General features: G+C 50.6%; 1 protein-coding gene across 2 annotated transcripts; it reads right to left on the bottom strand.

Moving 5' to 3' along the window:
- Positions 1-677: 677 nt before the first annotated feature.
- Positions 678-26,126, bottom strand: GPR4 (G protein-coupled receptor 4). Of its 2 annotated transcripts, none has more exons than XM_060275479.1 (2): positions 25,915-26,126; positions 678-2,127 (listed from the first exon to the last, which is right to left on the bottom strand). In XM_060275479.1, exon 2 carries the CDS (start codon positions 1,881-1,883, stop codon positions 780-782), a length of 1,104 nt encoding a protein of 367 aa, XP_060131462.1. In that variant the 5' UTR covers positions 1,884-2,127; positions 25,915-26,126; the 3' UTR covers positions 678-779. The 2 variants fall into 2 exon arrangements, with proteins under 2 accessions (XP_060131462.1, XP_034973598.2); XM_035117707.2 differs by lacking the exon at positions 25,915-26,126 and adding an exon at positions 13,647-14,023.

Below are 26,126 nucleotides of genomic sequence, written 5' to 3'. Positions count from 1 at the left end.
TCCTGTGGTTTCCAGCAGCTGGTGTTCAGAAGCATTGCTGGCTCCCGTGTCCTAAAACCTCCTTTCGAATCTTACCTTAGGCAAGCTGCTGCTTCTCAGCCACAGCACACCCTCCGTCACCCACTTGTGCCTTCAATGCTCACTTTTCTTACAGGGTTGTTGTGCTAGGGCCACCAAGAAGGGAGGTGCTCTGAACTCTCCAGCAAAGCACTACGCAGGTGCTAGGTATCGTTAATAGAATCGCAGGACTGGAAGTTGGAAGGGACCCCATGGGTCACCTAGCCCAGCGTTTCCCAACCTTGGGTCTCCTGCTGTTTTCGGACTACAACTCCCATCATCCCTAGCTAGCAGGACCAGTGGTCAGGGATGATGGGAACTGTAGTCCAAAAACAGCTGGAGACCCAAGTTTGGGAAACAATGGTCTAGCCCAGGCACCCCCAACCTTCAGCCCTCCAGATGTTTTGAGACAACAGTTCCCACCATCCCTGACCACTGGTCCTACTAGCTAGGGATCATGGGAGTTGTAGGCCAAAACATCTGGAGGGCCGCAGGTTGGGGATGCCTGGTCTAGCCCAAGCCCCTGCCATGCAGGAATCACAAATCATCTTGCAGCGTGGAACTCAGGGCAGAAATGTGCTGGCACGTTTTAAGTTATAATAATAAGAATATTATCATTTTATTGTTAGGTCTGATAGTATATCTGTTGGCCACCTGCCCCGGCAAGTTGCCAGTGGGGCCTCTACATCGTCCAGAGGCTGCGTGGATGCGGCTCTGAGCGTTCAGCGTTCAAAAGTCAGTATCTTCATCTGGAGCTCCTCATCCCCTGCGCCCCCCACCCCAGCCTGCGAGGGGGGCATGGGGAGCGCCAGCGGCTGCCGGCAGAAGCTGCTCTTCTTGGAGGAGAGAGGGGTGTCCAGGGTGAGGGAGGCGTTGGCCATCTCTCGGGGCTTGGAGCTGGCCAGGAAGCGCAGCAAGGTGGAGAGGGCCTTGGCCACGTCGCCCCGGGCCCCTTCGTTGGCGAAGCAGTACAGGATGGGGTCGGCCACGCAGTTGAGGCTGGTGAAAGCCAGCGCCGTGTGGTAGGCCACGAACACCGTCTCCTCAAAGCCGCAGTCGCAGGGCTTGCTTAGGTGCACGGCGCTGCGCGAGAGGAGGAGGAGGTGGTACGGGGCGAAGCAAAAGAGCAGGATGGCGATGAGGCTGAGCGAGAGGCGCTTGATCTTGGCTTTCTCCTGCCTCTCGGTGGAGATGTTCCCCCGCACTGCGCGCAGGATCCCCCGGTAGGAGAAGAGCATCAGCGTCCACGGGAAGAGGAACCCGATGAAGACCCGGTAGAGGTTCATCCACGCCACCCACTCCTCCATGGGGTACTTCTCGAAGCAGAAGGTGTGGTTGTAGCGGTCGTGGAAGAGCTCGTTGTGGAACAGTGGCGCCGAGTTGGCCCCGATCTCGATGGCCCACACCGTGGCACTGACCGCCACGGCCGTCTTGACCCTGCGGAAGCGGGCGAAGCGCAGCGGGTGCGCCACGGCCAGGTAGCGGTCGACCGAGATGCAGCACAGGAAGGCGATGCTGATGTAGATGTTGGTGTAGAAGATGAAGCCAAAGGCCTTGCAGGACTGCTGCCCGTGGATCCAGTTGTCATGGTGCAGGAAGTAGTCGATCCACAGCGGCAGTGTGGCGATGTAGAGCAGGTCGGCCACGGAGAGGTTCATTAGGTAGACGCCCAGCTCGTTCTTCTGGCGCACCTGCAGGTAGGCGGCCCACAGGGCCAGGCAGTTGGTGGGCAGGCCCACGGTGATGACGGCGATGTACAGCGCCGGAGGGAAGAGGTGGTCGATCTTGGAGTCCACGTGGCAGCTCACCAGCGACGCGTTGCACATCCTCGGGGGAAGGGGGCCGCGGAGACCCCCGGGCGGCGCTGGGTCCCCGGCTCAGGACAGGGGTTTGCGGGTCCAGGAGCGGTACGGCTGCAGGGCCGGGCTGGCCATCGCGAGGAGGTTCCTGGAATCGGTGTGCAGCGAGGCCCCCATGGGACGGAGCTGGTTGCTGCCTTCTGCCGTGGCACCTAATCAGCTGGGCTCATGCGAGGGACGCTTCTCAGAGGGGCTTCCTGGCCTTGCAGACCTGGGGAAAGAAGACGGCAAGACACAGATAGAGGTTACGGGAGGGGCACTGCAGGGCAGAGACACCACCTTGAGCCATGCTCCCTACTCTTCCCCTTACGAAGAACACAAGGAGAGCTCTGCGGCTGGATCAGGCCAATGGGGGCTCGTCTAGCCCAGCGTCCTGTGCTCACAGGCGGCTCAACGAGAAACCCGCAAGCAGCATCCAAGGACCCTCTGCTCTGCTGCTTCCAGCAACGGGCATTCAGAAGCGTTGCCGCCTGAGACCCTGGAGGACAAAGCCTAACCATCATAAAAGGGTAGCCACCTGTTGCAAGAGTTGGGTGCCACAGTGAGAAGTGGCAGAGACTGCCGTAGCTTTAAGAAACAGGGTTTGTTCACCTGTTTACACCTTCAGTCTGCATGGAGGGAGAGCAGATCTTGCAGCGTGGTGCTTTCAAGAGGGGCTTGTTGTGCACAGCAGTGCAGCCAGACTTCAGCCAACCTGCCCAAGATGGACCGCAGTCTTTTCTTCCCCTCCTCCTTCTTCCTCCCATAACACCTGGCTAAAGACTCTCTTTTCCTGACACCCCACAACCAGCCGCCCTGACAACCTTCCAAGGGGAAAAGACGGTTCTATTGCATTGCCAGTGGCCCTGTGTTGTTTCCTAATGGCCTTAGCTTGGCCAGGTCCTTTTGCATAAGCTAGTCCAGGAATTCTTCCGCAGCTTGTACTTCTCCCTTCATATCCCAAATCATCCAAATCCTACCATTTATTAATTTCTACAGTTTTGGGGGTAAACCCCCCCCCCAAAAAAATCAATAACACATCAATAATCCTCTTCCTCCATCAATTTGTCCAATCCTCTTTTAAAGCCATCCTGCAACTATCTTACTTTTAAAAGACATCTGAAGGCAGACCTGTTTAGGAAAGTTTTTAATGTTTAATGCTGTATTGTGTTTTTAATATTCGATTGGGAGCTGCCCAGTGGCTGCGAAAACCCAGCCAGATGGGCGGGGTATAAATAATAAATTATTATTTATTTATTTATTTATTTATTATCCTGCAGGAGGGAGTTCCATAGTTTTGCTTTGCAGCATGCGAATAAGTACTTATTACAGGCACCTAGCAATTCTCTCTCTCCCTCTCGGTTGCTGGAGTTGGACAGATCAGGAGCAATTCCAGGCGCGATTGTTTGGTTGGAATCCAAACATTTTATTGTTTTCACTAATTTATACAAGAAGCAGCAATCGATATTCAGCCACCCTCCCAGGAAGGACCAAATGTCTATTTAATTACACCTGGCGCTTAAGTCATTTCGCTTTGCAAGCAAAGGCATCATGCCATAAGCTGCCATGTGTCCTCGGAGACCTGTGAGCACATTCGATCGGCGTCGTACAACGATGCCCGGTTGATGGGAGAAGCAGTGGTTTCCTTCTCTGCTCAACTCTCTTGCGCAACTCTGTTTGTCCATGAATATTAAGATCCGGACTGAGGTGTGCATTTAGTGCGGTTTAGGAAGCGGGGCAAACCCCTCTCTGGATTTTCTGTGCCCCTGATAGGATCTGGTTCAGAGGACATTGCATTTTAACAGGGCACAGCGGCAGAGCAAGGAGAGAAGCTCTCGGACCCGGAAGAATTAATCGATGCAAAGTACAGTCAAAATACGGATCGTGGGAAAGTGTGGGTGAGCTCCTTGGATGGGACCATAGGAACAGGATCTTATTAAATTTCCTTTAGCATCACTTGGCGGCAGGGCTAACCTGGGATATTTGCTGCTTTAGGGTGGCAATTCCAGACCTCATACTTTCCCCTGCCCCAGTTAAAAAGGGGCACAGGCCACAGTTAAGTTCTCCCGTGAGATAACAAAATCAATTGTTATTATTATTATTATTATTAAAATTTGTACACCACCCTATACCCACAGGTCTCAGGGCGGTTATAACATAAAATCACAATATAGCAACACAAAATACATAATAAAACAAAAACAACCCAATAACCTCCCCAACCCATTTTAAAAGGGTGCATTTTAAAATGAATGAAAGCTTGGGAGGAACACAGCCATTCTCGGGGGGGGGGGGGGAAATGCCTGGGGTTTGGTACTGGGTGCGAAATTAAGCCGCCCAAGAATCTCTGGATCCTCTTATCAAAGAGCCAGTGTGGTGAGAGTACTGGGACAGGGCCTGGGAGACACCAGGGTTCAAATCCGCACTTGGCCATGACTTCCACTGGGTGATGGCCTGGTGGGGGGGGGTGTTCATCACTGCCGCTCTCAGCCTGACCAACTTCGCAGGGTTTGTCATTGAGGGTAAAACAGGGAGGAGGAGATCTATGGGCCCCACCTCGGGCTCCTTGGAAGAAAAAGGCTGGGATATAAATGCAACGCATAAACGAAGGCAAGTTTCTAGCCCTCAGGCTTGTAAAGATTTGTTCAGAGAGGTGCTGCCTGGTGAGATCCCAGAATGCAGAAATTAAGCAGTCTCTCGGGGGAAGGGGATGGGGCTCCTGTGCTTTCCGGAGGTCCTTGGGGAGATGGATCAGAGCTCAGAGACGGGCACCTGCTTTGCCAGAGACAAGACTGGGCTAGAGTAGCCTCATCTGCTGAAAGCGAGCTTCTGATCTTCCTCCCCACCCCCACCCCACTGAAAGGGGGCAAAACCAGAATGGACTATGCAAACAGGAATGATTTATACAGGCTGCAGACCTCAGCGTTTTTGGGGAACCTAGCGTTTTATTTACCACTTTGCATCTTTTCTGTATTTTTAGCCCTGAGTGCACGTGGTCCGGTTTATCAGGACAATTCATGGAGTGAAACGTGGCAGAAAAAGTTGGCGGTGGAACAGAGTCATCGTCGGGAGGGCAAGAGGTAGGCCCTTAGTTAGTGGCGGGCGGGCTTTGACAGGGCTGTTGTGGTGGTTTTTTTCCTGGCGTTATTAACACGGAGGCAGTGTGGTGCAGCGGTTAGAGCAGGGGGGTCAGCAAACTTTTTCAGCAGGGGGCCGGTCCACTGTCCCTCAGACCTTGTGGGGGGGCCAGACTATATTTTGAAGGGAAAAAATGAACGAATTCCTATGCCCCACAAATAACCCAGAGATGCATCTTCTATATATATAAAAGCACACATTCTACTCATGTAAAAACACCAGGCAGGCCCCACAAATAACACAAGAGATGTGTTTTAAATAAAAGGACACATTCTACTCATGTAAAAACATGCTGATTCCCAGACCGTCTGCGGGCTGGATTTAGAAGGCGATTGGGCTGGATCCGGCCCCCAGGCCTTAGTTTGCCTACCCATGGGTTTCTCAATCAGGCCGATGGACTGTCCGGGAATCAGCGTGTTTTTACATGAGTAGAATGTGCCCTTTAATTTAAAATGCATCTCTGGGTTATTTGTGGACCATAGGAATTTGTTCATTCCCCCACCCCCAATATAATTCCGGCCCACCGCTTGGTCTGCGGGATGGCGGACTGGCTCACGGCTGAAAAAGGTTGCTGACCCCTGGGTTAGAATGTCGGTTTAAGACCTGGGGACCAGGCCTTGAATCCCCACTTGGCCATGGAGATCCCTGGGTGGTGGCCTTGGGTTCCTGCCATTCAGCCAAACCTCCCTCACAGGGTTGTTGTGTTATTAAAGAAGGAGCGCTCACGCGGGGGGGGGGAGGGGGGTTGAACCATGAGCTTCCTGGAGAAAAGGGTGCAATAAATAAAGGAACACATGAGAGTTTTGTGACGTCTTCGAGGCTGTAACACATTTGCTATGGCATAAATTTCCCTAAGCTACAAAAGGCTCCTTCCAGGACTCTGAGCCTCGTGCTGATAATGGCAAGGTTGCAGGTTCGATCCCCTTATGGGGCAGCTGCATATTCCTGCATTTCAGGGGGTTTGGACTAGAGGATCCTCGGGTTCCTTCCCAACCCTACAATTCTGTGATTCTAAGTCTTTTAAGGTGTCCCAATACTCTTTTCCTTGTTTTTGCTGGAACTAGGTAACTCACAGATAGTACTTTCTGACATTAAGAGTTGCTCGACTGTGGGACGGGCTGCCTTGGAAGGTGGTGGGCTCTCCTGCATTTGAAATTCTTCAACAGAACTGGGGTGGCCACCTCTTTAGCTGTGATTCCTGCAGCGTTGCAGGGGTTGGACTAGATGACCCTTGGGGGTCCCTTCCAGCTCGACAGGTCTGTGATTCTATACTCTCTGAGGGCGCATCTGCCTTCCCCACCCAGATTCGTGGCCAAAAGCTTCATCCGCTGCCAGGGATTGAAGCAGCGCGCTCGACGTTTCGTCCAGGCAAGCAGCCAAACCCTCCCCAAACCTTGCCCCTCTGCTCAGCGGTTCTGGGAAGGAGAGGCCATCTGCAGAGAGAGGTTGTGCCGGCAGCAGCACACCTCTGTCTCATCAGTAGAAATCTCGAAAGTCGATGGGGAGCCATGCTGTCTGACTCAGGGAGATGAGAGGAGGAAACTTCCTAAAGATGAACTGCAGCCCAAAACTTTAGGCTCTAAACAGAGGGGGTGTCCAAAACCCAAGTATGTCACAGCAAGCTCACAAAGGCAGATGTGAGGGTGTCGGAAGCTCCCCATCAGGGGCACATCTTTTGCCTCCTGCAAAAAATGCACAGACATCTAAAATGTTAGAGCAAAGACTAAATAGGGGTATTCGAATCCTTATTAAGATAACACGAGCCGCTGGACCAAACTGATATCTCCCGTCTAGTCCAGCATCCAGTCGCCCACCAGACGCCCAGGGGGAAAGATTATGGAAGATTATTGCAATACATGATCGCAACGGCGAGACTGTTATATGCACAAAGATGGAAGGACTTCTTATTACCTATTATGGAAGAACGGCTATTAAAATGAATGGATTTGGCTAGGACCGCACAACTGACGTGCTAAACTAGAGGAAAATCACTGTTGACATTTACCAACGATTGGAAACCTTATGGGCTTTTTGCGCAAAAAAGAAAATCGGCTTGTGATATCTGCGTCTGAAAACTGGGGGGGGGGGGGAGGTTGGAAAGCAAAAGAGATGGCTGTCACTATGGAGTAAGAATTTTGCACAAGTTTTTAAAGTGGAGAGATGGAGAAATGGAAGTCTCTTCCCCTTTTTCTTTACAGTATTTACTTTCAGTTTTTATGTCTAAACATGAGGCCAGGCATGCTCCACTTTGGGGCTGCGGTTTTAGACATCAAGCACCACACCTGGAAAATGACCCCCCCCCTCTGGAAGGGCCACCCCTTCAATCACACAGCTGTAGGAGAGGAATGTCAAGGAGGCCCTCGAAAACAGAACTGGGCAGGTTCATGGGAGGCAATTCTCAAGAAACTCTGCTTGCAAGGTGGTTTAGGTCTTCAAAGAGCAACGCTGCTTGGGATTGAACCAGGCAGCCAAGTTCTCAACTGGTGAAACAGGCAACCATTTGTGTGCGTGATCTGAAGCCCCACAGATATATTCTGAACCAGTGGAAGCTTCTGGGCTGTTTCCTTTCCCCTTTTTTTCCTTTTTGAAAGTATTTCTGTTGAATTTTATCCCTATGACCCAAGCAACAAAATACACAACCATATTTTTTAAAAAACCTAGACCGATCCAAACCAAGGCTGGCATTGGATGTTACATTACCTGGAAGAAATGATAAAGCAGGTTATCCGGATATTTGCGATGAGATAACAGGCAGGTACAAGTGGAGAGAGCCGTTGTAAAAAGCGAGAGAGCAGGAGGTTTGGCACAGCACCTGACCCCAAAGAGTACCCAGAATAAAAGCCTCTCTATTACGTCAAGAAGTAAAAAATCCAGCCAATTAGATGTCACTTATGCCAAACTTGTGGAAGAGACAAATGTACTTCTTTAATGTATTCAGTAAATTCTGGGCTGTTTCCAAGGGCTTGCCCTGCCTTTTCCCTGCAAGTGCTTGGGACGCGTGCAGAGTGCAGAAGCCCTGAGATGCTGCATTTGCAGGGCTGGATGCTGGTTTCCGGGAAATTGGGGTGGGGGAACAGACTGGGACATAGCCCCCCCCCCCGAGGCATTTACCCCCAGCTTAGCTCTGCAGAAGCGTTAATTCTCCAATTAATTAATAAGAAGGGCTCCTGAAAAATTAATGCTGACCTTTCTGAGGTCTTAATCCCTCTGCATGCAGCTGAAGGTCATGGAGACCCCCTTCCTCCCTAACACAATTCTCTGGCACTCTCCTGCCAAGCTCTAAAGGGCAGGGAACAAAGGAGACACAGGCTGATGCTGGAATGGCAGGGCTCCCGCCAGCCCCAAACAGGATACAGCCACATGCCACCTTCCTCAAATTAAAAATCCAGGTTCAGTGCAGAATATATGAGGGGGTGGTGGTGGGGAAACCCTTTAGCCTTCCAGGCTGCCTCCCTCTCAACCAAGCCTACTTGCAAGAACCCCACAGCTGCCTCAGATATGCCAGTTCACTTCAGTGCGGTCCAATTAACTAACCTGCTTCAAGGACACCGTGGCAGAAGAGTGGGCCTGAAAAATCCAGAAAAGAAATGTGGAACGTGGAAAAGGTATTTTAAAAATAACTGAAGCAAATGTGGAAATCTTGGACGCTCTCGATAGGGGAGCCTGTGCCTTCCCTTGCTGCAGTTTACCAGAGTTTTAGCACCATTCATGGGCTGTGTCTAAACGGAAAGCATAAACAGCTCGGAAACGCATTCATTCATCTTGGTCTTCCCCTTGGCACCTTGCAAAACAGGCTGCCGGCAGAGAATTAATTCATGGGGGAAATAAGCTATTGGCTTGGGGAGAGAAAGGAAGAGATGTTCCAAGCCAGCCTAGGCCAACCGGGTGCCCTCTGGCTGTTTTGGACTACAACTCCCATCAGGTTGGCAAGAGGTGATGTAGCAAGCTGGGTCTCTCCGGTTCTCTGCCACCTGTTGACGTGATGAAGAGGAGAAGATGATGGCTGCATTGTGGCCGCCACACCAGCAACGATCGGAAAAGTAGGAGGCTGATCGTGAACATTAGACTCCTAGAATTACAGCAGTAGGGCAATGTCAGGAGCAACTGAAATGTCCACAGTGGAGAGCTTTCTTCAGCCCACCAGAACATTTCTTCAGGCTGGGTGTTAAGGAAAAATAAACTCTGTGAGAGGAAAGAGCAGGAGGTATTGCTCCTGTGCATTGCAAAAAAAATCCCTTTTGTCTGCAGTTTTTATGATGGAACGGAGATTTAACGAGGCCACACAGTGCTGGGCATAACATAGATCTCAGGTTGCAACAAGAGGCTATTGAAGCAGCCACCGCGTCCCTCTTTGGAAAAACACAAAAGCAGGCGATCATGCGGACGTCTGCATCCTAAGTTCACCCAAAGAGTGGAACCTATGGGGCGTGCTGAATTGTTCAATTTTCATATTCCCAAAATGAAGGGTGGTAAAAAGTTGTAACGTGATTTGGGAATTCAAAATATGTTTTGGCTAAATTGATATAATTTAGTTTTGCTTGGTAGGTAAAATGTGTGTACAATTGCATATAAGTCACGATTGCCAAACAGCTGCAGTTATATCATCATCATCATCATTATTTAGCATAACTGGCATTTTCAGAAGCTAAAATTAAAATCCTTTTGTTTCCCGAAAGCAGTCCATGCGCTTCTTCATCAAACGCAGACTTGCCAAGCTAAATGTTGTCCAGTCACAAAAATAACAGCAGATTTGGTTTCCTCGCACCCAAAAGCATATCTTCACTGGAGAGATTTGCAGAAATTAAAGTCTGGCACGCCCTGCGACAGGAGTTCAGCAGGACAGAACATCGTTTCCGTGGCTCTGCCATTATTTAAGGCCGGCCGTGCTGGCAGGGGCTGATGGGAGTTGTAGTCCAAAACAGCTGGAGGGGGGCTCAGGTTGGCGGCGGCTGTTCGAAGCACCGGTTGCCCTCATTTTTCCTGAAACATGTGGAGGTGTGAGATGGAGAGCACGCATCACAACTCCAAATAACAAGACGTGATTGCAACAAGAAATGTAGGAGTAAAGCACACAGGGTGAAGCCGTTCGCCCGACTGGGGGCAGGCAGCGGAGGTGGTGAAGGATCAAGGTCAGTGAGTTTCAGAACAGCCATGCTGGATCAGGCCCCACCATCTTCCTGATCCACCATCCCGATTCCCACTGGTGCCTTTGAGAAGCCCCTACAAACAGGGCATGAGGGCAGCAGGCCCCTCTTTTTTGCATTTGACGGTGCAGAGTTAAACTGCGGAACTCCCTCCCACAGGAGGCAGTGGCGGCCACCAACTTGCGTGGCTTTCAAAGAGGGCTGGGCAAATCCATGAAGGAGGAAAGGGCTATCAGTGGCTCGTCAATATCCTCCTTAAAGTGTGGTGCATAAAATATTTTAAAATCCAGGGTTCAAGCTTTCTTCCAGCTTTGAAGCAATGTCCAAAGCTGGAACGTCCAAAGCTGTATCTGGCAAACTCTCATTGAATAATTTAACTTTCTGTTATGCGAAGGTGCTGGAGATGGGGGGGGTGTCCTATTATCCTCTGTGAGTCTTAGAACAACCTTTAAAATTGGGGAGGTCTTTAAATTTATAAAGTTTTGTTTAGGAACGGGGACTGAAAAGCAATACTTGAACAAACGACTGGACCAGGAGTCAGCAAACTTTTTAATCAGGGGGCTGGTCCACTGTCCCTCAGACCTTGGGGGGGAGGAATCATAGAGTTGGAAGAGACCACAAGGGCCATCCAGTCCAACCCCCTGCCAAGCAGGGAGAGGAGGACTTGATTTCCTGCCTTTCATAAGGAGTCTCAAAGCTGCTAACAATCTCCTTTCCCTTCCTCCCCCACAACAAACACTCTGCGGGGTGAGTGGGGCTGAGAGAATTCAGAGAAGTGTGACTAGCCCAAGGTCACCCAACAGCTGCATGTGGAGGAGCGGGGAAGCAAACCCGGTTCACCAGATTACGAGTCCACCGCTCTTAACCACTACACCACGCTGGCTAAGAACGAATTCCTATGCCCCACAAATAACCCAGAGATGCATTTTAAATAAAAGCACACATTCTACTCATGTAAAAACACACTGATTCCCGGACCGTCTGTAGGCCGGATTGAGAAGGCAATTGGGCTGGATCCAGCCCCCAGGCCTTAGGTTGCCTACCCATGGACTGGACTTTCAGCTGACTCACTAGAGGGGAGCATTTCAAGGAAGGAGATGGTGGCTGAGCTCTTGCGCCAGCCTTCAAACTTCACCCCCCCCCTTCCCAACTACACACACCCCATGGAAACCTTCGAGGTCTGCATTTGCATTTCCTCCTGATAGCTCTCTTACCAAACAGGGGACCTTTGCTGCCTCATCCGGGCAGAGCCTGCCCTACAAAATCCAAACACACACACACACCGACAGCGTTCATCCTGCTGCTCGCTACCCAGCAGAATTTATCCCGCACAAGCTTGCAGCCCCACTCATTTCCAGAGATGCCCGTGCAGGAGAATTTTGCCCCCGCGGTACAGCTTTGGCGTCCTCTCCCTCTGATGCCTTTGACAGCATCCAAAAATCTGCCTGAGCCAGCTTGAGAGCCGCTGCTGCCAGTCAGTGTAGACAGTACTGAGCTAGATGGGCCAATGGCTCAGGACCACAATACCTCATTTCCATATGAACCTACCTGGACCCTGAGATCACCTTCTGAGGCCTTTCTTCATGTGCCTCCTCCGCAAGAGGCCCGGAGGGTGGCTACACGAGAACGGGGCCTTCTCTGCAGGGGCTCCCTGTCTGTGGAATGCTCTCCCCAGGGAAGTTCGCCTGGCGCCTTCACTATACACCTTTAGGTGCCAGGCAAAAAATGTTCCTTTTCAACCAGGCCTTTGCCTGACTTGATCTGCATCCTATACCCTTTTTCAAAATGCTAGCTCTTTTGGGTTTTTTTTTGTTTGTTTGTGGGTTGTTGGTTTTGTTTTGATTTTATATATTTGATATTTTATGTGAACCGCCCTGAGACCTTTGGGTATAGGGCGGTATAGAAAACAAACAAACAAACAAAGGCCTGATTCTGCATGAGGCAGCTTCCTATCTTCCTAAAACTGCCCTCAGGAGACACCAAAGTTCAGGCATGGTCTGTACGAAGCAGCGCTTGACTCTGTAATAAACAAAAACTCCGTAACCTATTTCTGATGCAATGAGGTGAAGGGAATGCGCAGGGGGTTCTGGCGGCGGCGGGTGGGGGGGCAGCCAGGCTCCGCAAGCCCAGAACGAAGGAGCAGGATACCAGAAAGGCTCTTCTGAGAAGTATTAGTTGCATTTCTCGGGGAGGAGTCTGAGGGAGGCTGCACAGGCCCCTGGAGCTGTCTGGGCTTGCTTCTTTGTGGGTTCATTGGAATCTATGGAAATCAAGCACTTTGCATGGCCCCCGGATTTATAAAGGTGCGCTTTGCATCTTTAACAGCTTTCCCAAAGCCGCTGGTAACTGCGGGAGGGGTGAGAGGGTTTGAGAGAAGGACGCTGGGCTTGCTGAGCCCCCTTCGGACAGATCCAGGAACAGGGGTTCCTCCTAGCTCCCTGTGAGCCTGACTCCTCCTCGACCCCCAAAGCAATGCTCCGCTACTTGAGCCCGTGATGTGGGAGAGTCAGAGTCAGGAGAGCGAAATGAAGCAGAAAACAAGGAGCGCATATCATGCCAGCCGGCCTGTGCGGACGGTGTTAATAATTGGCCCGGTGGTGCCAGGAGGGGCATGCTCTCATCCCATGTGCTCACACGCGGGAGCCCAAGTGAAAGGAAGAAGAACATCATTACTGACCAACCAGGCAGGACAAAACAAAACAAAAAAAAATCCTTCCAGTAGCACCTTGGAGACCAACTAAGTTTGCCATTGGTATGAGCTTTCGTGTGCATGCACCCGTCAACGTGGTCCAAAGATGCCCAGGAAAAGTTGGGCCATCCAGGCCGTGCTGTCTTTCTTCTTCCCAGCCCCAATTGAGTGCTACACACCTGGGTGGGTTTTGGGGTGGTTTTGTTTTTTAAACGAACTCTTCTCGAGTTCCTCAGAACGTTCAGTTTTGCGCCAGAATTCACAAGTTACGTGCTGGGTTTGATTCTGTTCACTTACCCGCCGCCTCTGCACAGTGATCTGAGCCCAAAGTGCTTTGCAACAAAAACCCAATTACCATCATCCACTTACTGCTGCTGCTTTGAAAATGACGTAATGATTCCACCCGAAACTCTCTTTATTCCACCCGGAATAAACTCTCTTTATTCCGGCTTTTGGCACCTGAGGTGCATGTTCTTAGGGCCCACCTTATTTCTGTGATTGTAAGTTGCTTTAAACTGCTTTTTAACATTGTGTTCTAATTGTTGTAACCCGCCTGAGACCTTAGGTTAACCATATTTCGTTTGAAAACACGTTGAGGAAAAATGTAGAAGTATGATGCGCAAAGGGCAATCATAGAATCATACAGTTGGAAGGGACCCCCAAGGGCCATCCAGTCCAACCCCCTGCAATGCATGAATCACAGCTAAAGCATCCCTGACAAGTGGAAGGAGAGTCCACCACCTTTCAAGGGAGTCTGTTCCACAGCTGAATAACTCTTACCGTCAGAAAGTTATTCCTGGTGTTTAGTCGGAATCTCCTTTCTTGCAACTTGAAGCCATTGGCTCGAATCCTACCCTCTGGAACAGGAGAAAACAAGCTTGCTCCATCTCCCATGGGACAGCCCTTCAGATATTGGAAGATGGCTCTCAGATCTCTTCTTAGTCTCCTCTTTTCCAGGCTAAACATACTCAGCTCCTTCAACCGCTCCTAATAAGGCTTGGTTTCCAGAACCTTGGTCATCTTGATCGCCCTCCTCTGCACACATTGCTTAGCTGTGCCCCTCCCCCCCCAAGGACATTGGCTTCTCTTCCCATTACCGGCCCAAATATAATTAAGCCTGTCTGGACTGTGCTGCCCACCTGCTTCCAAACAGATGAGTCGGCTGCCTCCCTGGAAGGAAGGAGCAGTTGCTAGCTGCCTAGTCCCAAAAATGTTCAGCCCTGGCATAAAGATCCCTCACTCAGTGACTTGAAAAAAACGCCATGAGAAAGACAGACCCTAGTAGCTAATAAATCACAACCCCTGCCTTCCCCAAACCTGTGCCATGGCCTCATTTATGAAGGGGTGTAACAGGAATGCTCCTTTGCCAGGATAGGGGAGGAAAAAAAAGAAAGATCCCAGGTCATCTGTGCATTTTTTTAAAAATTAGAATCAGATCCAGACACTTCAGAACTTTGCATACATTTTCACATCCATCTGTTGGCATCCATCTGTCTTGAGAGACAATGGAGTGCGCCTCCGAGGGTGAAGTCAAATTGTTGCGTTGGGAGTACCTCCAGGGGGCGCAAGCCTGGGCAGTGTGTCTGGAGGTCCTGGGCTGCCCAGATGACAAGACCCCCCTCTGGGCAGGGCAAGACGTTGGGCACCTGCTCGGCTGCAGGAGTTGTAGCTTGGCTCATGGGAGCTGGAGGGTGCAGAGATTGGGGGAGATGAGGCTGAAACGATAGGCATTGGATCAGCAAACATTTTCAGCAGGGGGCCTGTCCACTGTCCCTCAGACCTTGGGGGGTGGCCTGGACTATATTTTTTTTGGGGGGGGGAGAACAAATTCCTATGCCCCACAAATAACCCAGCAATGCATTTTATATAAAAGCACACATTCTACTCATGTAAAAACACCAGGCAGGCCCCACAAATAACCCAGAGGTGCCTTTTAAAGAGAAGGACACTTTCTACTCATGTAAAATCATGCTGATTCCCGGACAGTCCACGGGCCGGATTAAGAAGGTGATTGGGCTGGATCCGGCGGCCCCCGGACCTTAGCTTGCCTACCCATGCGATAGGCCTTGCAGCCCCTTCCCAACCAGGTCCTAACCTGGTGGTTATAGAGACTTAAAAAAACTGCCTCTATGGGGCTAGAAATGCAGGTCGCTTAGCCCCCTGCCCTCTGTGCCCCCACATGCAGGCATGATCTGAAAAGAATCTGTGGTACCTTAAAGACAGATTAATGATGGCAGATGGCATCATTTTCATCGCCTGCATGAAAAGTTCTCCTTGGTTGCCAACTCTATATCTGTGTGGGCGTGAAAGGCGGGACAAATGTGGCAGTTCTGTGTACAGACATATAGATGACCCTTGGGGTCCTTTCTAATTCTAAAATTCTATCACACACACACACACACACACACCTGATTGTGCGGAGTGAGCACTGTGAAGGGAATTCTGATAGACTTTTGTAAAATAGAACTCCCAACGAAACAGACTGTTGGAAGATTCAGGGCCGGTAAAAGAATCTCCTTCTTAGAACTGTAGAATCGTAGGGTTGGAAGGGTCCGTGTGGGTCATCTAGCCCAACCCCCTTGCAAGGCAAGGTATCTTTCACGCACTGCATTACACGAACTATGGAACTCCCTCCCGCAGGAGGCAGGGATGGCCCCCAACTTGGGTGGCTTTAAAAGAGGACTCCTGGTGTTCTGATGAGTCTTCAAGGCGCCGCAAGACTCCCCACTGTTTTTTGCTTCGACAGACGGAAACAGCTGCCCCTCTGGAAATTGCATGCTCCGAGAGAGGCAGGAGGCGGCGGCCACAGGTTGTGTCACAAAGAAGGATGGCCTGCCTGCTTCCTGGGTTCTCTCCCCCCACGACTCCCAGTAACAGCCTATGCTCGGACCCCCAATTTGATTATCCCGCCGCTGGCCTATTTATATCCCAGAAACGCACTCTCTGCCTCTGATTTGGCCACAAACCAGCTGTCGTGTGCGCACACTAGGTTTACAGGAACCCAAAACTTTCCACCAGGCTCTGGAGTCGGTGGGAATTCTTGCCCAAAGCGGCTTTTGCCCTTCCCACCGTGGCAAGCAAAAGGAAGTCATAGAATCTTAGAACTGAAAGGGATCCTCAGGGGCCATCTATTCCAACCCCCTTCAATGCAGGAATCAAAACTAAATAATCCCTGGCAGATGACCACCCAACCTCTTGTTTAAAAACCTCCAAGGAAGGAGAACCCATCATCTTCCGAGGTAGTGGGAAGTGTCCCTGTTCTGGTAGTGCAGTGACTTGAACTCCAGAATTGAGAGGATCCACCCCCAAAAAATGCTCTTTAGCTGGGATTCCTACATTACAGGGGGTTGCACCCTGGGGGTCTCTTCCAACTCTAAAATTCTATGATTCTATGAAGCGCTTGCTTGTTCAGATTGAAGCACCACCGTTGTTTGATAGCTCAGTTGGTTAGAGCTTGGTGCTGATGATGCCAAGGTTGCAGGTTCAATCCCTATCTGGGACAGCTGCCAATTCCTGCCTTGCAGGGGGTTGGACTAGATGATGGTCCGGGTATCTTCCAAACCTACGATTCACCCATCTGCTAAATGCAGACAAGTTTTTGAAATTCTTGCAGGGTCCCTGTTCCTATAGAACTTCTGCTCAACAGGCAGAAGTTCAAAAGGTACAGAATGAACCGGGCTCTGCTGGGTTTCTGCCTAGCAAACGACTCTTTTAAAAGACGCTGCTGGAGGCAGGGGACCACGCTGGCTCACTTTCAAAATGACATGACTTCTCTTAAATCAGCCTTGCAACAACCAGTTAGGAACCAGGAAGTTTAGAGACAAAGGCAAGCTTGTGACAGTGGACAGCAGTCCTTTGATTGACACCTCCAGTGCCTCAAAAGGGAAGAGGCAGCCAGGTTTTGGAAATAGGCAAATGGGTTTAAGTGGTATTGATCAACCCCAGCCGCCTTCCCAAGCAGGCAGGGTGCTTCCGCCTCGGATCTGCTCCGAGCCGCACTCCCCAGCCTCCCTCCCAGCCCCTTGAGTCAGGGATTTTCCTCACCTGGGCATGTTTGGTTTGGGCGCGTCTGCCAAGCACCTGCCCAGCTAATCTCGAGGTCTGAGTAAATAACCACGTCTAGGGTTTGGTGCAAGCCTGGGCGTGAGGAGTGTCCAGGTTGCCGGGGACTCCTTTTGTCCCACGGAGAGCAAGCGGGAATCTGGCACGGCCAGGCTGTAGCTGGGGCCTGGCTGTTTCTCGGTGCTGCCTGCCTCGAAATGCAAAGGAATGAAATGCAAAGGGCAGAGTGCTGCCGAGCATGTGCAGAGCACCAAGATGCCGCCACTATGTCACTGCGGCAAAAAGCAAACCCAGCTCGGATTCGTGGGACAAAAGGAGACAAGAAGAAAAGTTCAAGAGCAGTAGCCGTGCTAGTCTGTTGCAGCAAGAAGAGTCCAGAATCAGAATCGCCAATTTGAGACCCTGGGGGTCATCTAGTCCAACCCCCAGGAATCTCAGCTAAATCATCTATGACAGATGGCCATCAAAGCTCTGCTTAGAAACCTCCAAGCAAGGAGAGTCCACCACCTCCACTGTCCAACAGCTCTTACCCACAGAAAGTTATTCCTGATGTTTAGTTGGAATCTTCTTTCTTGTAACTTGAAGCCATGGTTTCGGTCTTCTCCTCTCCAGGCTAAACATCCCCAGCCCCTTCGACCGTTCCTCACAAGGCTTGGTCTCCCGACTCTTGATCATCTTGGTTGCCCTTCTCTGCTCACCTTCCAGTTTTTCAATCTCCTTCTTAAACTGGCATGGCCAGAACTGGACACAGGACTCCAGGAGGGGCCTGACCCAGGCAGAATAGAGCAGGGCTATTCCTGCTGGACTCTAGACTTTTGTTGGTGCAGTCTGGAATTGCATCAGCCTTTTTTGGTGGCTGCATCACCTCGTTAGGGAGCTAGTAGGAAGCCCCACACTCTTAACATGGCCAGAGGCACTGCCTAGGACGGCATCCTCCGCCAACCTGGTTCTCTGCAGTTGTTTTGGGCCCCAGGTTGGCGAAGTCTGGCAGGCTGATTCGCTTCCTTCTCCACTAAACCCCCACCAGCATCACAATCTCAAAACTTGTTCCCTTCTCTAGGCCACAAACCCAGAGAGATTCAGATCAACCGGCAGCGCTTGTCCTCATCTCCTGCTACTGCAGCAGCTGCCGATTTGTGCAGATATTTCAGCCTCAACAGATGGAGATGCCATCTCAGGCTTCCTTTTGCTCAGAAGAAATACAAAAGCTGCCTTGTGTCACATCAGAAGGTCTGCCTCTCTCTCCTGGGACTCTGTGCCGCTCTGACTGGCAGCAAACTCCACCCAAGGCCAGCCACTGTTTGGGATTCTGGTTGCAGCTGCTCAGTGGCCACAAGTTACTTGTACTTGCCCTTTCTAAGGTCTCGTGCTGGAGATGTGTGCCACAATCCTTGCTTCCCCTCCCCTAATGCCAAGCCCGCATGCAATCATGCCTTGCCTTAATCTGAGCAGCAGAATACATTTCAATAAGTAATTATAATTTTGGGGTTTGCTGGTCTTTACGGTACCAGGAGTCAGACTTGAAACATGTGAAATAATGAGAGAGGGAAAGACCACCTGAATCATCTTTTGTGCCGGGGTCCCAAGTAAGAGGCGGTGGCTTTCCAGCCAAACTTATAGAATCATCAGAGTTGCAGGGGGGACTCTCAAAGGTCCTCCAGTCCAACCCCCTGCTCCAGCATCCCTGGCAGGTGGCCAAGCAACCTGGGCTGAAAAACCTTCCGGCCTGTGCCGCTGTGGAACAGCCCAAACTGCTAGAACGTCCTTCCCAATTTGGATCAATTGGCTCCAAATGTTCTCCATCACCTATATGTGGCTGCCCTTGGGATACTGAGAGATCAGAAGAGCCTGGTGGATCAGGCCAGTGGCTCAGCATCCTGTTCTTAACAGTAGCCAGCCAAATGCCTGTGTGAAACCCAGAAGCACAACCTCTCCTCTCAGAAGCCTTGCTGCCTCCAACAGTAGAGGCAGAGCAGAGCCATCCTGGCTAGTAGTAGCCCTTGACAGCCATCTGCTCCTCCATGAATCTGTCTAATCCTTTCTTAAAACCATCCACGTTGGTGGTCATCACTGCCTCCTGTGGCAGGGAGTTCCATAGGCTAAATGTGCATGACATGAAGAAGGACTTGGCTGCCAGAATACCTCTCCTATCTGTCTCAGCTTCTCCGGCTGGCTAAACAGGGATCCATCTTGTCTGGCTGTTTCCCCCTTCTAGGACGCGGTGTCTCCCGGCCACTCACTGTCTAGGATCATAGAACTGCAGGTTTGGAAGGGACCCCCCCCCAAGGGGCATCCAGTCCAACCCCCTGCAATGCAGGAATCACAACTAAATGGCGTTGCATGTTCCAGTTTGTGAGTGTCCTCCTTCAGTTGTTGGTGCCCGGATGGGTGTCGTGGCATGTCCCCTTCTAGAAACTGACCACTGTTCATGAGGCCTAGAAACTTGTTCTTTCTAAGAAGCTGAGTCACCGCTGGGAATCCTCAACTACCATACGTGGCCTGGCAGAGGCATCAGCCCTGGGGCCCCTGGGAGGTTAAGGCATGAAGGAACCCCTGCGCAGATGCCTAAAGCACCCATGGAGGCTGAGGAACAGGAAGTCCAACCCAGACAAGATGGAGGTGTTAACAGCGGGGCAGCCCATCGTCCGGGCAATTCCTTCTGGGGAAGGTCACCCCCTCCTTGAAGGATCCAGTGTGTGACCTTGATCAAGAGTGTGTTTTATCAGCTGCAGGCATCTCTACTTGTTTGCAGAAGAAACACAATCAGAATGATCAAGGGGGTGGAGCAATTCCCCGAAGAGGAAAGGTTACAACATTTGGGGTTGCTTTTTAAAACTTTTTATCTAGCCACACAGAAGTGTGTTACATTGTGCATGTTGTGGAGAAAATTGATAGAAAGCTTTCCTCCCTAACATAATACAGTGGTACCACGGTTTAAGTACACAATTGGTTCCGGAAGTCTGTACTTAACCTGAAGCATACTTAACCTGAAGTGAACTTTCCCATTGAAAGTAAAGGAAAGTGGATTAATCCATTCCAGATGGGTCCGGAGTACTCCACCTGAAGCGTACTTAACCCGAGATATAAGTGTAATTCATTCCAGAGGTCTGTTCTTAACTTGAAGCTGTTCTTAACTAGAGGCGTGCTTTCACTAATGGGGCCTTTTGCTGCCACTGTGCCACCGTGGGCTGACTCTTACGACAGTTGGCACATTATTTCCGTTCTTATCCTGGGGCAAAGTTCTCAACTCGAGGTAACTTTTCCAGGTCACTGGAGTTTGTAACCTGAAGTGTTTGTAACCTGAGGCGTTTGTAACTCGAGGTACCACTGTAAATGAATGAATGAATGAATGAATGAATGAATGAATGAATGAATGAATGAATGAATGAATGGAGGATTAGTAATTTTGCGGGCATCTCTCAGTCTCCAGAGACAATGGAGTGTGCCTTGGCAGGTGAAGTCAAACTGCTCGAGAATTGCTGTAGCTGCAGAGACCGATAACTCATAACTGCTGCCTCCTGCATTGTTTTTGCTGCATTAGCATCACCGAAGTGACTTCCCCGGGGCGCAAGCCTGGGCAGTGTGTCTGGAGGTCGTGGGCTGCCCAGATGACAAGACCCCCCCTCTCAGCCTCACGGATGTGGTCCAACGGGAAGCAGAAAGACGTTTGGCACCTGCTTGGCTGCAAGAGTTGCTGGAAGGAGGCGTACAAGGCGCCATCCAACCGTCTTAGGGATTTGTTTAGGCTTTTCTCCCAAGCCTTTTCTTCTCCTAAAGATGTCCCGCAAAGCAGTGGATACAGATTTTTCCTCGGGGTTTGCTCCTGAAGCCTTTCTCAAGGCAGCAAAGGTTTAGGATCAGAGTTTTCCTTCTCCTGGATGGGCTACCTTCCCACCTGCCCAGTAATAGCCCCACTCTATTCTGCTCTTTGATCAGGCCACCCCTGGAGTTCCTGTGTGCAGTTCGGGGTGCCACAGTTTAAGATGGATGTTGCAAGCTGGAAGGTGTGCAGAGGTGCCTTATGAGGAATGGTTGAAGGAGTTGGGTATGTGTAGCCTGGAGAAGGGAAGACTGAGAGGTGACAGGACAGTCATCTTCAAATATCTAAAGGGCTGCGTGTCACATGGAAGAGGGAGCCAGCTTGTTTTCTCCTGCTCTGGAGGGCAGGACTTGAACCAATGGCTTCAAGTTGCAAGAAAGGAGATTCTGACTAAACATTAGGAATAGCTTTTTGCCAGGAAGAGCTGTTTGGACTCCCTCTGAAGGTGGTGGACTCTCCTTCCTTGGAGGTTTTTAAACAGGTTGAATGACCTTCGGTCAGGGATGCTTCAGTTGAGACTCCTGCATTGCAGGGGGTTGGACTGGATGACCCTTGGGGGTCCCTTCCAGCTCTACAATTCTATGATTCAGATAAACAGTACAGGCCCAGGGCCAGGCTGCCCTAAGGGGAGACCTTTTCCTTTATCTCTCTTTGAAGTTAGACTGGTCATGAGGAACGTATCCAGGCCTGTCTTTTAAGTCATGTTCTCCCTTCATCCCTATCGCTCCCCCAGAGCCATTAAGCCAGGCAGATTAAGACACCCCACCGCCACATTTCCCCAAAGCAAGCAGAAGCATTTAGGGGGGGGGGGGAGAGGCAGTTTTAACCAGGTTGCTCATTTATGCCCCGGCTGCCGCCTCCATGTGTTCTGTACGCTTCAGAAATTGCATTTGCGCTGATGCAATTACCACTTTAAACTCGTTTTTTATCGCCACAATTTTGTTAGCTGTGCCGACGGGTGGCAAAAATGAAAACATAAATAGGAACCGGGAGGGCCCCTGCGTAGCTGGGGAGAGAGGCGGAATCTTTATTCTTTGTGAGCTAGAAATACCCCCCCCCCTAAAAAAAAGAGAGAAATTGCTGTGAGGAGGCTCCCCCTTCAAGGCTGCATTGACTTCAGGGCAGAGTTGGACTAAACATTAGGGAGAACTTTCTGACAGCAAAGGAGGTGGTCGATTCTCCTTCATTGGAAATTTTAAAGCAGAGGTTGGATGGCCATCTGCCATGGATGCTTTAGCTGAGATTCCTGCACTGCAGGGGGTTGGACTAGATGACCCTGGGGTGTCCCTTCCAACTCTACAATCCTATGAACCTGGTGCCCTGCAAATGTTTTGAACACCTCCCATCAGGTAGAATGCTGCTGCCAATCAGTGCAGGCAATACTGGACGCAAAAGAAGCTTTCTGTGTTCACTGGCTGAGGAACGAAGGAAGCGGCCGTGCACCAGAGATCATGTGATTTGACCATCCTTCCAGCCCGGTTTTGCCTACTCTGACCGGCAGCTGCTCTGCAGGGCAGAGGAGGAAATGGTTCCTTCCCACATCGCCTGCTGTATCCTCCCTTAACAGCCCTCCCCAACCTGGCGAAGGCTGCATGAGGGTGTTTGGAAGCCCTACCATGGAATACACCCCCACCCCTTTGAGCCCCCACCCCTTCCACCACGAAGAAGGCGCTGGCACTGTTAAAAGCCATCATCTCGGGAAATTGTTTGTGATATGCATGAACTCTTTGTCCCCAAACACCCACAGCCCTGCTCCTTAACGTACTTTGCCAAGAGGAGGGTGGGGAAGGTTTTCAGGGAGGGAGGAAAAAAGCCTCCAGATCAGGGTCCAGCTCTGTCAAAGGGGGCACAGCTCAGGGTCCCACACGGGGCACAATCCACCACCAAGTCCTCCCGCATAATCCCTACTGAAATGCATTGATGTCAGTGGGGAGGGGGACCCTTGTCCAGGAGCCCCAAAGGCTGCCCAGATCCAGTTAAGACGCTGCTGATTACTAAGGGCCCCTCCAGACATCCTTTTTATTATTATTGTGCATTCACGATGAATTACACTTGTGACGCTATCAGGGCGGTTATACGCGATTCTGCTTTCAATAGCTTTTGTGCCTGCAAAGCCTTTGGGGTAGTCATCCCACTCTGTTTCCAGAATGTCCAGCGGAAATCCTGTCTTCCATTAATGCGACAGATGATGGTGGTGATGATGATAATTTTACTCTTCCTGGGGTGTGGAGTTGTGTCCTGCACTTGTTGCGCTGTAGTACAAGATTGCTTCTCCAGATGGCAATCATAGAATTGTAGAGATGGAAGCGACCCCCCAGGGTCATATTCTAGTCCAACCCCCTGCAATGCAAGAGAATCTCCGAAGGCTTAAGACCCTACAAGGAGGAGAGTCTTCCACCTTCCTAGGTTGCCTGTTCCACTGTTAAACAGCTCTTAGCCCTCAGAGAGCTCTTCTTAATCTTTGGTTGGAATAGCGTTCCTGGTATTTGGTTGGAATCTCCCTTCTTGCAGTTTGAATCCCTGCCCCCCCCCCTCTGGAGCAGCAGAAAAACAAGCTTGCTCCATCATCCATGGGACAGCCCTTCGAATTTTTAAAGGCGGCTAGCATATTACTCTTGAGAGTCCCATGGACTGCAAGAAGAACAAACCTATCCATTCTGAAGGAAATCAGCCCTGAGTGCTCCTTGGAAGGACAGAGCCTGAAGCTGAGGCTCCAAGACTTTGGCCACCTCATGAGAAGAGAAGTCTCCCTGGAAAAGACCCTGATGTTGGGAAAGATTTGGGGCACAAGGAGAAGGGGACAACAGAGGACAAGATGGTTGGACAGTGTTCTCAAAGCTATGAACATGAGTTTAACCAAACTGCAGGAGGCAGTGGAAGACAGGAGTGCCTGGCGTGCTATGGTCCATGGGGTCACGAAGAGTCGGACACAACTAAACGACTAAACAACAACAACAACAACAAGCATATTCTCAACCATTCCTCGTAAGGCTTGGTGTCCAGACCCATGCGGGAAAGGTCTCAGAATAACTAATAAAACGTAATGACATGTAGATGGTCTCATATAAATCCTCCACTAACACACCATTATTGTGTCAATGGCATAGCCTCAGAGTTGGGCAGGAGCACAAGGGTCATCTAGCCCAGCCCCCTGCAATAGAGGAATATTTCGCCCAGGGCCCTGAGATTAAGAGTCCCGTGCTGTAGAAATGGAGCTATACATGTTGCAGAATACCACCCAGAAATGCCAGTCCGGAAGGCCCCGAAACCAGAACGTAGCGTAGTCTTGACTGCACAGTGGCTTTCAAGGTTTTAGAAGTCTCCTTTTGGGGGTCCATAACTGACCTCGGTGGCTAAGGGAGCAAAAGGTCCAGGGAACTGGGAGAGACAGGCAACAGTTCCCTCTGCCATCCTAGAGACATTATTAGGCCATGTCTAAAATTACTTCTCAGTCACCAGCGATCAGAAGAGAGGCTGACATTTATGGTGGCAGCGAGGCCCGGTGCAATCTTTGAGGCCCCTAATCAGGGCAAGAATAGAATCACCTCTGTAATTCCCACACTGAAGGGGGCTGGGCTAGATGAGCCTTAGGGGTCCCCTTGGGCTCTGCAATTCTCCTGCCTATCTGCCCCTTCTTCTTAACACCCAACCTGAAGAGGAGTTCTGGGGCATTTGAAAGCTTGGTCTCCACTTCCGTTGGTCCTACTTAAAGGTTGCAACTCAACTGTTCCTTTTGGGTATCTACGATTGGCCGAGGCTCCTGCTTTGCAGGGGGTTGGACTAGATGACCCCAGGGTCCCTTTCTACAACTCTACGGTTCTATGATACTTTCCCAGTTGGACCAACATGGGGCTTCATTTGAGCCCCGGCCTTAATTCCAGAATCTTTTTTCAGCCCCAGGAGTCAGATCTGGAGCTTGCGAAGGCCCCTGGGGACGTGCAAAGTACATTCCTCACTGAGCAACCAGCCCTGCACGTTATGCATTTTCACTAGGAACATTCGCCAGGTGCTTTTGTTATATACTTTTAGACGCCTGCTAAATATATACATTTCAGCAAGCCGATCTGTCGGGACGTGCAATTTAGTCATGCATACTTGTTTGTGAATTCGGCTGATTTTTATCTGCGTGATTATTTCACTTTTTTTATGTGCACAACTGGGAGATTTTCTGATTATCAAGCGGTTTGTAAAATTTATTAAATAGTTAAGTGTGTGGAATAGATCACCCAGAGCGAAGGGCTTAATTTGTAAGCAGGGCTTAGAACCCCAGAACCTCTCTTTTTATAAATTAAGCATGGACTGGACTATCGGTTTGTCTGGCTCAACCTGGCACAGACTCGAAAGGAGTAAAGATTGCCAAGGCAAAGGGGTTTTTAAAAGCCAGTCTGCTTTCCTGAGCCTGGTAGATGTCAGGCGTGGTGTGACAGATTTGGGCAAGGGAGCCCATTATTTTTTGTTACCCTGAGGGCAAAGACCCTAGTGCAAATACTGTATGTACTCAGCTATGATGCTCACTGGGGGGGTTGGGGGGGGAAGTTTCTGTCCACAGCCTCATCTACCTCGCAGGGTTGTTCTGAGGATAAATGGGGATAGCCCACTCTAATGTACATGTGTGTTTTATCGTAAGCTGCACTGAGTTGTTTTCGTAAAAACAAAACAAAAAACCAACTGGTAAATTTAATTAATTTAATTTAACCCATTTTAATGTATGTTTTTATTTACTGTTGCAAGCCTCTCTGAATTGCATAGCTGTCAAGTTTTCCATTTTCTCGCGAGGAAGCCTATTCAGCATGAGGGAATTTCCCTTTTAAAAAGGGAGAACTTGACAGCTATGGAATTGTCAAGTTGGAAGGGACCCCGAGGGTCGTCCGGTCCAACCCCCTGAGATATTTCCTTATATTAAAAAGTGACCAATACGTGTAATTAATTGCAATCGTATAATTAAATTTCTAAGAGGAGAACTTAACCATCACCGTGCGCAAAGCCCAGGCCGCGCGGCTGCCCAGAAGAAGAAGGGAAAACACTCTGCACGTGTTCAGGGGACCTCTCTCGCGCCGTGGCGCAGGAAAGAGAGTAGGAAGAGGAGCCCTAACCCAAGAGAATGGGGTCCCCGCACCCACGTCCCCGCGGCTCTCCTTTCCCAAACGCGCAATCGCCGCTGCTCACCTCCGTCCCGGCCGGTCGATGGAGAGGAGGCGGGTGCTCTCTCCGGGGCTCCCAAGGGGGCTTCTGACCGCCGCTGCCGCCTGCTCATGCCGCCGCCGTCGGGGCATCGTGCCGGGTTCCCATCGGGGTCCCCCTCTCGGCAGGTGCGCTTGGCCCTGGGGCGCAGAGACGAGCAGGGGAAAGAAGAAGCGCACCCCGGCAGCCCCGGCTCA

Source organism: Zootoca vivipara, chromosome 6 (assembly GCF_963506605.1).
Source record: "Zootoca vivipara chromosome 6, rZooViv1.1, whole genome shotgun sequence".
In the NCBI taxonomy this organism is placed as follows: domain Eukaryota; kingdom Metazoa; phylum Chordata; class Lepidosauria; order Squamata; family Lacertidae; genus Zootoca; species Zootoca vivipara.
The sequence above is the reverse complement of the archived record's forward strand: the minus strand, read 5'-3'. Positions and strand labels throughout refer to the sequence as shown.